We start from the raw sequence: 14324 nt of genomic DNA on the forward strand, positions 1-14324 counted from the left end.
AATGGAGGGTTATGGATCGTGTACAGGCAGAAGAGATTTAGTTTAAATTGGCATCGTGTTTGGCGCAGACATCGTGGGCCGAAGGGCCTGTTCCTGTGCTGTACTGTTCTATGTTCTATATATTTCTCCAGTTCCCCCTTGAAAACCACAGTGCATCCCGCTTCCTCCATATCTGTAGGCAGTGCATTCCAGATTCCAACCATTCGTTATGTTAAAAATGTTTCCCCTGTGTCCCTTTTAATTCTCTTCTGCTTTGTTTATGCCTGTGACCTTTAGGTCCTGAGACTCTGCACAAATGGGAACAGCGTCCCCCTGTCCACCCTCACTATTTTACATACTTCTATCCAATCTCCCCTCGGCCTCCAATGAAAACAGTCCCTCTAGTCTATCCTTGTAACTATTGTCCCTCACTGCAGAAACCATTCTTGTAAATCTTTTGTGGACCCTCCCTAATGCCTTCACATCCTTCCTATAATGTGGTGACCAGGACTGAACACAATACTCCAATGGATGCCAGTTTTATGAAGGTTCAGCATGACTTCCCTGCTTCTGTTCAGAAAGCCGAGAATTGTACATGCCTCAACCTGCCCTGTCACCATCAATGATTTGTGCACACATGCCTCAGGTCCGTCTGCTCCCTTTTTACAATAGTATCCTTAATTCTATATTTCTGTCCTCATTATTCCAAACAAATGGATCACCTCACATTTCTCCACTTTATCTGCTCCTTCCTGACCCCTCCATCAGCCTGTTTTATTCTATGATCCTCTTCACAGAACATAACACTACCTAGTTTTGTGTCATCTGAACATTGAGAAATTCTGACTCACCCCAAACTCTAGGTCAATAACATAGATCAAAATCAAAAATGGGGAGCATCATAATTCACCTTCCTACAGTCCAAAGGACACCATTCACTGCTAAAGGAAATAGTTCTTTCCTGTTCATTGAACCTAGAATTTTATACAAAGTGAAAATCAGTGGGCAGGCAGTGGGTAGTGTAGTGGTTAGTGTAACACTAATACAGCACCAGCGACCCAGGTTCAATTCCGGCTGCTGTCTGTAAGGAGTTTGTACGTTCTCCCCGTGACTGAGTGGGTTTCCTCCGGGTGCTCCAGTTTCCTCCCACATTCCAAAGACGTACGGGTTAGGAAGTTGTGGGCGTGCTATGTTGGCGCCGGAAGCGTGGCAACACTTGCGGGCTGCCCCCAGAACACTCTACGCAAAAAGGTGCATTTCACTGCGTGTTTCAATGTACATGTGACTAATAAAGAGATCTTATCTTATCTTAAAATCAAAACTAATTCAGACACTGGAAATAGGAAATAAAAACTGAAAGTGCTTAAAACACTCAGCAAGTCAGGCAGCATCTATGGAGAGAGAAACAGAGGGAATATTTCAGGCTGAAGAAGCTGCCTAACCTGCTGAGCATTTGATGCAGGGTTTTGACCCGAAGCATTGACAATTCCTTTCCCGCCACACTGATGATCCTCAGCCCACTGAGTTCCTCCAGCAGATTGTTTGTTGCTCCAGATTCCAGCACCTGCCATCTCTCGTGTCTCTGCTGAGCATTTCTTTCCGGACATGTCAGGACTGGCCAGGGAAACAACGGACTGCAGATGCTGGAATCTAGATGAAAAAACAGCAAGATGCTGGAGGAACACAGCAGGCCAGGCAACATCCGTGGAGAAAAGCAGGCGGCCAACGTTTCGGGTCAGGACCCCTCTTCAGGACCGAAGATAGGAAAAGGGGAAGCCCGATATATAGGAGGGAAAAGCAGAGCAGTGATAGGTGGACAAAAGAGGGGAGGCGGGGTGGGCACAGGGTAGTGACAGGTAGATGCAGGTAAGAGATAGTAATGGGCAGGTGCGGGGGAGGAGGGGAGAGCAGATCCACCGGGGGATGGGTCAAAGGTAGAGAGAAAAGAAAGGGGCTAGAAAAAAGAGAGATAGGCTAGGAAAGGGAAAAAAAGAAGCATGGTGGGGAAGGAGGGAAGTGTGGGGAAGGGGTGTGGGGATTACTTAAAGTGGGAGAATTCAAGGTTCTGGCCATTTTTGCCTGCCAACCCTTTTATATATTCTGACTTGCTGGGAGGGGAGTGTGGGGAAAACAGGGTACAGGAAAAATCAGTGAGGAATGGGATTGAACTGTGAGCCAGCACAGATCTGATGGGGCAAATAGCCTTTTTCTACATCGTAAGGAAACATGGAAACATTCCCTACATATTCAAGGACAAGTTTCACCATTTTATTACAGCATCACTCCTGGCAAACCCCATTGCAGGAGACTTTAATATACAGGAGATGGTAGCATAGTGGTTAAATTACTGGATTGGTTCCCTTAGTTCTGAATTATTGATCTAGCAATCTGATCTAACAAATCCCAATAAAGCATCTGAGGAAATTATATTCAATACACCTTGCTAGACATGAAATTACGGAACATGTGAAAAACTCATCTGGTTCGTTTAATGTCCATCCTCATCTCATCACCCCAGACCTTACCTCAGTGTTGGCGCTTAACTAACTCCTTGTTTCTTGACAGTTAGGGATGGACACAGATGATGACCTTGTTACTGAGGTTCACATCCAGTGAATGAATAAATACAACACCATACAGTTTAACCCTTTAATATTGTGGAAGCAAATGATGAAGGTGTACAAATACATGAGAAGTCATTTAACAAAGGTGGTTCTCCTGGCATTATTTAAACCTTCAATAAATAATAGTGACTCCTTAAACATAAACAAATAAGAATTTCAACCCATGAAGATTTTCTATTTCATGCTCCTAGGACATCTCAAAGCACTTTGCAGCCAATGAAATACTTTTGAAGCGTATTCACCATTAGAATGCAGGAAATGTGGCAACCCAGTTGCACGCAACAAGCTCCCACACACTGTGAAGTGATAGTTGCCAGAGAATCAATGTTTTTTTTCATTAATGTTGATTGAGGGAGTTGACAAAACCTTGTCCAAAACACATCCACTCCTTCAACAAACCTCCCATGCATGCTAACCTTTGCCCTCTTTTCGCTGTTCTCAAGAACCATAACTGGAAGCTTTTTGATTCATTAAGATTAAACACCCTGTGGCAACATCCACTCTTCCCACCGTTCCGCGCTCTGTCGTTACCTTGTTGGGCTGGACTGTTCGAAGCAGATTTTCCATCCACTTGTCTCTCTCTGCAGCTGATGTGCAGCCAAAGCAGCGGCTCCCCCTTGAGTTGATAACCTGAAGTGCAAGGAGTAGGTAAGTCTCAGCAAACGGGGAATAAAAAAGCATAAGAAATGGAAGCAGGAAATGGCCACATCTGCTCAAGCCCACTCCACGAACCAAGCCTGTGCCTGACCATCTACCTTAGCCCCACGTTCTTGCCCTATCCCCAAGTCCCTTGATTCCCCAGAAATATATGGATCCCCGAATCCACCATATACAATACCTGAGCATCAGACATCTGGGGATAAATAGCTCTTGAGTGAAGAACCTTCAACTGATCTCAGTAACAAGGACCCGACTCCTTCTCATGGACGATAGATTCTCCAGCCAAAGAAACATATTCTCAGCATCTATCTTGTCAATGGAGTCAGTGAGATCCTCACACCTTCCCCCAAACACCAGGATGAGATGCCTGAGGCCATCTTGACGCCCATTGTCCTGTTTGGGTATGGGAGGGTCAACTCGTCAAAACCCAGGTCAGGGAGGTCTGTATGGCTGGGAATTATGGACTGTGAGTCTCAGCGATGGACAGGTCTGGATCTTTGCTCCTTCTTTTCAATTTTCCTCCAACATCCATCCCAATTTCAGGTAACCCATATCCCCGGTGGTCTCCTCCCTCACACACTCAGCTGTCCATCTAGTTCTCTTCCCCCTTTGTTCATCCCTTCCATCCCCGAGCCCACCTGGTTCCATCTGCCCATCATCTCCTCCCGATCTGGTTCCACCTATCACGTCTCAGGTTCTGTCCCAACCTCTCCTCGCCCACCTGGTTCCAACTGTCCATTATCCCCTCCCCATCTGGCTCCACCGATCACCCACCAGCCACATTCCCACCCTCTCCTCCCACACCTGGTTCCAACTGTCCATCATCTCCTTCCCACCTAGCACCCACCAGCCTCTACCCCACCCCCACCCACGTAGTGCTATACACCAGCAATCTTGCCAGTTCCCGCTCAGTCCTGACACGGGGTCCTGACCCGAAATGATGACTCACACCTTTTGCCTCCACAGATGCTGACTGACCCGCTGAGTCCTTCCAGCATTCTGATTTTGTTCAAGATTCCAGCATCTGCAGTCTCTTTTGTTTCCTTTCTCCGTTGCCACCACCTGGTTTCCAAGTAGTTACAGCCATTCAGCCCCTCTAGTGCAGGCTGGTGCTTGTACTGTCCACAAACTTCTTCCACCCCTCTTCGTCCCTCCGTGTCAAAACTGCTCTTTCCTCTCTCCTGTGCTTTCCAGCATCCCCTCAACTCTTTTCACCTCAACAACTCCCAGTGAGAACGTTCCACAATCTCAACACTCTCATGGTTAAGAAATTTCTCATGAATTCCCATTTTATTTATTAGAAATTCCTTACACAACTCTTTCTCAATCTTTCCTCATAGGATGGTCTTCTCATCCCATGCATCCACTTCATAAATACTTATGACAATGCCTGCAAGACATACTTATTTATCTACTACAATACAAAGGCCATTCAGCCCATTAATGATCTGCCAACTCCCAGCAGAGCCATTTCATGTCCCATTATTCCTCTGTATCCCTGCAACATTCTGTCTCGCATGCCCATCTGCTCCCCTCTTGTTAATTGTCTTAGCACTTACCTCTACAATGTACAGCCGTTAATTAATCCAGCTATGCATCTTTGGGACGTGGGAGGAAATCAGAGCACCCAAAGGAAACCCATGTGGTCACAGGGTGAACATGCAAACTCTGCACAGACAGCACCAGAGGTCAGGATTGAACTCAGATCACTGGAGCTGTGAGGCAGCAGCTCCACCAGCTGTGCCACTGGGCAGTCAGTTACCTTATCTAATGGACGGCAAACACACTGAAGGAGAGGGTTGTGCTTCCTATACCAGATGTGTTTAAAATATTCTGTGTGTGTGTGTGTGTGTGTGTGTGTGTGTGTGTGTGTGTGTGTCTGTCTGTCTGTCTGTCTGTCTGTCTGTCTGTCAGTCTGTCTGTCTGTCTATGTGGAGAGGTTCACCAGGATGCTCCCGGACTAGAGGGTATGAACTGTAAGGAGAGGTTGGACAAACCCGGGTTGTTTTCTCTGGAGCGTCGGTGGCTGAGGGGAGACCAGATAAAAGTTTATAAAATTATGAAAGGCATCAATAGGGTAAACAGTCAGAATCTCTTTCCTAGGGTAGAAATGTCAAATACTAGAGGGCATAACTTTAAGGTGAGTTGGGGAAAGTTTAAGAGGACGGGGCAGGGCAATTTTTTTTACACTAAGAATGCGCTGCCAGGGGTGGTGGTGGAAGCAGATACAATAGAGGCATTTAACAGGTTTTGAGATAGGCACTTGAATGTGCAGGGAATGGAGAAATATGGATCATATGCAGGCAGAAGGGATTAGTTTAACTTGGCATCATGTTCAGCACAGACTGTGGGCTGTAGGGTCTGTTCCTGTGTTGTTCTGTCCTCTGTTCTGTGTGTGTGAATTCTATACATCATCCAAAGTAACACTTTCCCTTTCAGGTGCCTCAGTATTTAAGAAATGGATACTCAGAGTGAAGCTGCTTGCTACCACAACCGTCAGATCACAACAACACACAGACATCAACACCCTTACCTCAAAGCAGTATTTCTCTCCCAGAATGCTGCTGTGCAGTGGCCTGATGATGACATTGGTCTCGTTAGTCAGATCGAGTGTTTCTATTGGGTTCAAAGAGCCCGTCAATGACTCGTAGGATACAGCCTCTCCCATCTTCTGGATGCTCTGGCGCCTGGGACGCAACAGAGTGAAGTGAGTTAGAATTGGACAGGACCTGAGATCTGACCTTCCGTCATGTGTGTGATCATCGTTCTGAGAGGGTTAGGGAAGGTGATTCAAGTCTTGCTAGAACGAAGCATCTTGTGGTGGAGATGGTTGGGTTTATATCATTGCCCCACCCTTCAGCTCAACGCTCTTCTTCCCCGTGAGTCACTGGGAGAGTTGAAGGTGGAAGTGGGTTATCGGGTGAGCAACACTATTGGCTTCCTGTGAGAACTGAGAAGGACATGGAGGAACAACAGAAGAAACTGGCTAAACTGATCGGGGAAGGATGGTAGGATGAAGAGGGACAGAAAGGAAATTGGAGGAATTCCTAAAGATGTTCACCAGGCTAACTCACGGGATGAGAAGACTGCCCTATCGAGAGAGACTAAACAGGTTGAGTCTGTATTCCTCGAAGTTTAGAAGAATGAGGAGCGATCTTATTGATCATCCTAAGTCCTAAGTTATTCGTGGCTACCAATAACAACGAGCCTGTTGAGTACAAATGACTTTTGGAGAAATGTTACAGTGATTGATTGGTTGAATCAAAGGGATATTGTTGCAATTAGATACTGACCAGGAGTCTCATCTCTGGCTGATCAAAAGATAATACTTAGATAATGGGGGAGGAAACCAGAGCACCCATAAGAAACCCCCATGACCAGAGGAGATTGTGCAAACTCCACACAGACGGCAGCCTAGGTCGGGATTGAACTCGGCTACAGGTAGGTAGGGGGTGAAGAAGACATATGGCATGCTTTGCTTCATAGGTCAGGACTTAGCATATAAAAGTTGGGATGTTATGTTGTAACATTATAAAACACTGGGTAGGCCACACTCGGAGTATTGTGCGCAGCTCAGGTCACCAAACTGCAGGAAGTATGTGATTGCACTGGAGAGAGTGCAGAAGAAATTCACCAGGATGCTGTAGGGCAGCAGCACCAATTGCTGCACCACCCTGTTAATTCTCAGAGAAAGAAAGTGATCCAGAGGGTTTTGGTAAATAGATCTTTAAAAATGTCATTTGCAGACACTGCTGAAAACATGGACAGGTTTACCTCAACGTATTCTGGAAAATATTTCATTAAATTGGTGTAAGTGGGTGGTGGGTAGTGTGGACTCAGTGGGCTGAAGGGCCTGCTTCTGTGCTGTCTCTTTCTAGACTCTATGACTCTCAGTGAAATTCCATACTCATCTGTAATGTGTAATCTTAGAATTGGATGATACCATTCACATGTTATTATGTTTGAGGTATAATAATCACTGTACGTGTTGCGATTTTAAGACATTGTGGAACTCTTGCATATGCTCAAATGAACAAGGGAGCTTGGGTTTTAACTGATTATTGTGGGGATGTGGAGAGTGACCAACTCCCACAACAGAATGTATTGCGATGTTCTCAGTAAATTCAGGTTGTTGTTGGAATGCCAAACACAGGAGGTTCCCTTGTGTGTTTAGAGACCCTCAAGAACAATCAAGCTACCTGGTGCTCTTTCCGTGTGGAGATTCTAATGGTTCTGCTAGGCTTCGGCTCTTCTTCCATCTTTTCTTGATCAGATTCTAGAGCAGGAGGGAGATAATTAATTGATTAATTGTGAAGCAGGACTCTGCATGCGCATCAAAAGGTCTGATGGACTCCTGCTCTGGGAAGGTAAAGTTTGGTTGAGAGAGTGAGAGAGAGGAGAGAGTGAGAGTGAGAGAGTGAGAGAGAGAGGAGAGAGAGAGAAAGAGTGTGTGGGAGAGAGAGTATGAGAGAGATGGAGGGCAGAGAGAGAAAGAGAAAGATAGGGAGAGTGTGTGTAAGAGACAGTGTTGGAGTGTGTGAGAGAGAGTATGTGTGAGAGAGAGACAGACAGACTGACAGACAGAGAAACAGAGACAGAGAGAAAGAGAGACCTACACACATGGAGCAATCTGCAGCAGCCAATCAACCTCCCAACCTGCACAACTTTGGAATGCGGGAGGAAACTGGGGCACCCAGGAGAAACCCACACAGTCACAGGGAGAACGTGCAAACTCCACACAGACAGCATCGGAGGTCAGGATTGAACCTGGGGCACCGGAGCTGTGAGGCAGCAGCTCCACCAGCTGCTCTACTGTGCCGCTGGGTTGCTGAGGGTCCGCCCCGGAAGATGGGAAGCAGCTCCGTGGGCTGTGGATCAGTTGCCCCCGGTCAGGACAGCAGCGTCGGCCCGCATAGTCCCCACTCCAGTCTGTGTCCGCCATCCACCTAACCCAGACTCTGCCACAAGTGACACGATGACACGGCCTCCAGCTGTGGTACCTGGACCCAGGGACATGTGAAACCACACTCACAGTAGTGTAGCGGTTAGCGTAGCGCTATTACAGCGCCAGCAACCCAGGTTCAATTCCCGCCGCTGTCTGTAAGGAGCTTGTACGTTCTCCCCGTGTGTCTGCGTGGGTTTCCTCCCACATTCCAGAGACGTACGGGTTAGGAAGTTGTGGGCATGCTATGTTGGCGCCAGAAGCGTGACGACACTTGTGGGCTGCCCCAGGACACTCCTTGCAAAAGATGCATTTCACTGTGTGTTTTGATGTACATGTGACCAATAAAGATTACTTATCTCTTACTTCAAGGGATTTGTCTCCGACCAAACCTGGGACTGCCCCAGGGCATTAAAACCTGTGGGCAGCTGCCATTACGTGATGAGTAGATGCCTACACACTCTAAGTGTTGATTTGATTTGCAATCTCATGTGCTGGTGACTGACTGCCTCAAGTCTCCCTAAATATGTTGGGATCAGTTTCCCCTGGGTTGTAGCCTGTCTCCGAGTATCTTTCTTGCTGAAGTATGTTGGGGTCAGTCTCCTCCAGGTTTGTCGACTCATGTTATGTTGGTGTGTGTCTCCCACTGGGTATCATTCTCCAAGCAATGTCAAAGTGTCTCTTCCAATGGTATGTTGAAGTGCTGATGCAGGGTTTCAACCTGAAATGTCAACAATTATTCCCCCCCACCCCCACCCCCCACAGATTACGAGTTCCTCCAGAAGGTTGATTGAGACGCTTCATCCGGGGTCTCAACCCAAAATGTCGACTGTCCATTTCCCTCCACAGATGCTGCCTGACCCGCTGAGTTCCTCCAGCAAAATAGAGACACAAGAGACTGCACCCTCCATCTTTTTATACTGGCTAACTCCCCTCTATCTTTCAGTTCAGATGAAGGGTCTCGACCCAAAATGTCAATTGTCCATTTCCCTCCACAGATGCTGCCTGACCCGCTGAGTTCCTCCAGCATCTTGTGAGTTCCTCCAGCGGTTGTTTTTTGCTCCAGATTGCAGCATCTTCAGTCTTTTGTGTCTCTATAATGAAGTCTGTCTCCCCTACATACCTCTCCCCAGGGTACATTAGAATCAGCCTTCCCAGGGTACATTAGGGTTTGCTTGCCTTGATCTGTCTCCCCAGGTTATGCTGGGCTTTTCTTTGAGTTTTCTCCCTGGTCTATCTCTCCATGATAGTTTGGAATTTACCTCCAAAGACCAATCAGAATAACTGTGATGCAAAGATTTCAGTGTAATGTGCCAATGAGAGATTATAGTTGTCCTGGTGTCATCGTCTTGAATTCATTGCTTGATGTGTTGGCAAACTGATTCAGTCATTATTTCCGAAGGGGGAATGAGGAAAATGTGTGAGAGAGACAGGGAAACAGCTGGGGAATGGAACTGATGGGATTGTGCTCATGAAAAGATAACATGGGTTTGCTGGGCCGAATGGCCATATCATTCCCTGGTGGGTAGAAGTAGGCACCAAAATCAGTGGAGTGCGCCGTCATTGAGGTATATCAGTACCTTCACGTTGTTCACAGGACCCTCACTGGACGCTCCAGTCCGTTCCGATTTCCTCACAGCAGGAGGACTCTTTTTTCCAGATGTTGACTCTGAAGGAACAGAGAGTGTCAGTGAGACTGGTCCTGCTCAGACCACTTGGTCAATCTCAGCCGATACTGCTTTCCAAACTGCACAATGCTCTTCAAACACACCAACCCGTACACACCCATTCTACAAACTCACGCTACATCCCCTTCATACATCGCCAGTCAGTGCTGTTCTACATTCACTCCCAGACACATCCTTGTTCTTCAATCCACCCAGAATCTTACTCACCCTATAGAGCATAGAACAGTACAACTCAGGAATAGGCTTTTCAGCCCATGCTGTCTATGCTGACCATGACGCCAACTTAAACTGCAGGGATATGGACCATGTTCACATAAAAAAGTTTATCTATCTGAACATGGTCCATATCCCTCCATTCCCTGCCTTTTCATGTGCCTGTCTAAATGCCTCTTAAACACTGCTATTGTATCTGCGTCCACCACTTCCCCTGGCAGTGCATTCCAGGCACCCACCACTCTGTAAAAAATAACTTGCCTCACACATCTCCATAAAACTTTCCACCCCTCACCTTAAAACTATGCCCCTAGACATTTGACATTTCCAACCTGGGTAAAAGACTCTATCTACCCTATCTATGCCTCTCATAATTTTATATACTGATAGATATAAAACATTATATATTATAGCATCACCTAATCCTATAATCCTCTTGGGATCTCTGCATACCAATTTTTTGCTCCGCTATTGGTAATCATATTTTCAGCTGTGACTGGGGAACCTTCCCTGAGACCCCTCACCCCCACCCTAATCCCTCATCCCTTTAGCCATCTGCGTTTGACATTTTATTACGCCCAGTAAGTTTTTCATTGCACCTGTGCATACATGAACCTGTGCAAATGACAATAAACTCGACTTTGACTTTGAGGCCCTCCAATAATTTTAATTGCTTTTCCCTATTAGAAATTAACTTATCCTTAGAGAAAGAGTTACATGACTGCAGCATCTCTGTATCTCCTTCAGATGAACCAAAGCACTTTATAACCAATGTTGCACTTTCAAAATGGAGCCTATCTTATACTGTAGAAAATAAAACAGCCAATTTGCACACAGCAAGGTTCCACAAACAGTGCTGTGATAATGACTGGATAATCCGTCTTTGATGAATGTTAGGAAGTTGACAAATGTTGACCATGACCCTGGAAATAACTCAGCTGCTCTTCCAAAATAGCACTATGAAATCCCATTCTGAGTGCATTCCATATCCTCCGATATATGGCCGGATTAACAATTGAGTTTGAGCTTCGTAAGGCTCCATATCACTTGTTCTGGAGTTGCAATATATCTCAATGATATCTCCACAGAATTTGTATTTGGAGAAGGACATGATGATGTGTCCATTGACTGGCGCTTGTTACCTTGCTCACAGGCAGAGAGGGGTTTGATTAGGTGGTTACATCAACCATGGCCCATTCAGAGGATGGCACATAGAGTTGTACAGCACATAAACAGGCCATTCGGCCCACTACCTCCATGCCGCCCATGGTACCTACCTAAACTAATCCTATTTAGCCTTCTATGCCTTGGTGATTCAAGTTCTTAACTAGATGCTTCTTGCAGCCCATCATATTAAGTGGAATGCCACATTCAATGTCATCAAACTGATAAACAATCATCATTTCATACCCTTTGGTTAATGGAACAACTTTCAGACTATCCAAACTATCAGAAAAGACCCTTCCAAAGAATAGGTCCAGGGACAGTATGGTAGAGTCATAGAGTTGTACACCACATAAACAGGCCCATTGTTCCATCACGTCCATGCCACCTATCTGCACTAACCCCATTTACTCACATTACGTCCATAGCCTTCAATGCCTTGGTGATTCAAGTTCTTAGCTAGATGTTTCTTAAAATGTTAAAATAGAGACAGCATCTGCCTCCACCACCTCTTTGGGCAGTGAGTTCCAGACTCCAACCACCGTCTTTGTGAAAAATTTCCGTCTCAGATGCCCTCTAAACCTCCTACATCTCCCCCTTAAACTTCTGCCCTCTTGCCTCAGACACCCCGAGCATGGGAAAGAGATTTTAACTACCTTGCCTATCTGCCATAATTTTGTTTACCTCTACCAGGGAAAACAAGCCCAACCTACCTGGCCTTTCCTTGTAATTGAAATGCCCCAATCCAGGGAACATCCTAGTGAAAAATGGAGACACAACAAACTGCAGATGCTGAAATCTGGAGCCAAATATAAACTGGTAGAGGAACAGTGGGTCAGGCAGCATCTGCGATGAAGGGCCTCAACGCAAAACGTCAGGCAGCATCTGCGATGAAGGGCCTCGACGCAAAACGTCAACCATCCATTTCCCTCCAGCATTTTGTTTCTTACTTCTAGTGAAAAATATTGAGTACTAGCACTTAGTACTAATAATTCTGAAGGCCCATCATGGCCAAAGTCAATATCTGAGCACAATACTCAGAAGTAACACCTCAGTGTTCTTGCGTTCTTGTGCTCCCAGGTAAGTCTGCATCAATCAGTGGAAAATTTTAATCAAAAACCAAAAGTCCTGGAGATCCTCAGCAAGTCAGGCAAATTCTTCGGTGAAAAAGGGTTATCCTATCAGGTTGATAATCTTTTAGTTGGAACTGTAGCTCTGTGGGAGCAATATCACTAAGACAGTGCTGGTATCAAATCCTAACTCTGGAAAAAACCTCATCAACCTGAAGTATTAGTGCCAATTCTTCCTCCACAGATGCTGTCTGGCCCACTGAGAGTTTCCGGAAATTTCTGCTTGTATTTCAGACCTTTGCAGTTGTTTGCTTTTTGATTACAATGGAAAATTTCATCCTATCCAAATCTGGGCATAACGAGCACAGACAGAAAACCAAAGAATGCGTCAGTCGAGAGAAGGTATCAGTCTGAAACTGCTGTCTTCTACCAATACTGTCACTTCCTGCAGATGTTATCATTAACGGGCAACTAAAAAAACCCTGAGAAAGCAGAGAAGAAATGAATGTCTGCGGCCAAACTGCCAGTGAGCATCAAAGTGGGAAAGGGTGGCGAGAGGATACTGAAGGAGCCTTCATTTCAGTGACATCCACACACCATATAATCAAAACACTTGCAAACCCCTACATTCCAAGCATTGAACTGTAAGAAGCTGCATAAATTAGTGGACTCAGCCCAATACATCACGGGCACATCCTCCCCACTATCGGTAATATCTACAGGAGGTGCTACCTCAGGAAGACAACATCCATCATCAAAAATCCCCACCATCTGGGCCAAACCATCTTCTCGCACCTACCATCGGGCAGGTGATACAGAAGCCTGAAGTCCCACATCACCAGGTTCAGGAACCGCTACTTCCTTTCAACCATTCGGTTCTTGAACCAATGGGCACAACCTTAATCATTACATTTTAGCAACACTATGACCATTTTGATCACTTTGCACTAAAATGGACTTTTTGTTCTAATTGTGTTCTTTCTTGCAAAAATTGTGCATAATTATGTTTAATTTATGTTTTTCTTGTGAATGCTGTTTATCTGATGCTATGTGCCTGCGACGCTGCTGCTTTTATCACTGCATCTGTGTATACATGTACTTGTGCAAATGACAATAAACTCAGCTTTGTTTTTGACTTTGAAACCAATTAACAATTATTTGATCTCGCTCTTGTTTGGTGTGCGATTCTGAGGGAGTGCTGAGTTCAAACCCCACTCCAGAGAGGAGGTCTATTCCCTCAAGTAGGCACAAAGCATCAAAGGTACAAAGACACTGAGGGACCCCTCTCGGTGTTTCTCTTCTTCACTCAGTCAGCAACACCAATATTGTGTTATCTGGTCCTTGTGAAATTATGAGAGGCATAGATAGAGCAGATAGCTGGTTCCTTTTTCTCAGGGTCGAAATGTGAAATACTAGAGGGCATGCATTTAAGGTGAGAGGGGGAAAGTTCAAAGGAGATGTGTGGGGCAGGATTTTTTACGCAGAGAGTGGTGGGTGCCTGGAATGTGCTGTCAGGGGTGGTGGTGAAGCAGATATGATTGAGGCATTTAAGAGGTTCTTAGACAGTCACCTAAATTTGCAGAGAATGGAGGGATACAAATCATATGTGGGCAAAAGGGATTAGTTTAATTAGAACTCATTAGCTTAATTAGTTCAGCACAACATCATGGGCAGAAGGGCTTGTTGCTGTGCTGTAATGTTCTATGTTCTGTGTCCTATGCTCTGTGTTCTATGTTCTTTATCACTTGGAGATGGCTGTTGCATTTCCTACAACAACAATTATGTGGTTGGGCATTGGCTGTAGTGTGACCACCCCCCCTACCCTTCCTGTGCTGTGCAAGAAGCCCTCTGATCTGTGTGACCTTGTGCAACTAAGGAAACAAGATTGTCTCCGCATATTTCAGAGGTCACATGGAATGAGACGTTCCCAGCCAGCACAGCTGGTCAGAAGTCTCCGTATCCACATCACTCCATTACCTAATTC

The 14324-nt window shown here is 45.7% G+C and overlaps 1 protein-coding gene across 2 annotated transcripts in view; it reads right to left on the minus strand.

Moving 5' to 3' along the window:
* Positions 1-14324, minus strand: part of LOC127585051 (ras GTPase-activating protein nGAP-like) — a 95780-nt gene that overhangs the window by 35739 nt on the left and 45717 nt on the right. For both annotated transcript variants that reach the window (XM_052042188.1, XM_052042189.1), the window contains 4 exons: positions 9786-9874; positions 7463-7539; positions 5797-5950; positions 3135-3233 (listed from right to left, as the gene is read on the minus strand). In XM_052042188.1, coding sequence (XP_051898148.1) covers positions 3135-3233; positions 5797-5950; positions 7463-7539; positions 9786-9874 — 419 coding nt within the window. The remainder of the gene's footprint in view (positions 1-3134; positions 3234-5796; positions 5951-7462; positions 7540-9785; positions 9875-14324) is intronic.

Source organism: Pristis pectinata, chromosome 31, assembly GCF_009764475.1.
Source record: "Pristis pectinata isolate sPriPec2 chromosome 31, sPriPec2.1.pri, whole genome shotgun sequence".
Taxonomy (NCBI): Eukaryota; Metazoa; Chordata; class Chondrichthyes; order Rhinopristiformes; family Pristidae; genus Pristis; species Pristis pectinata.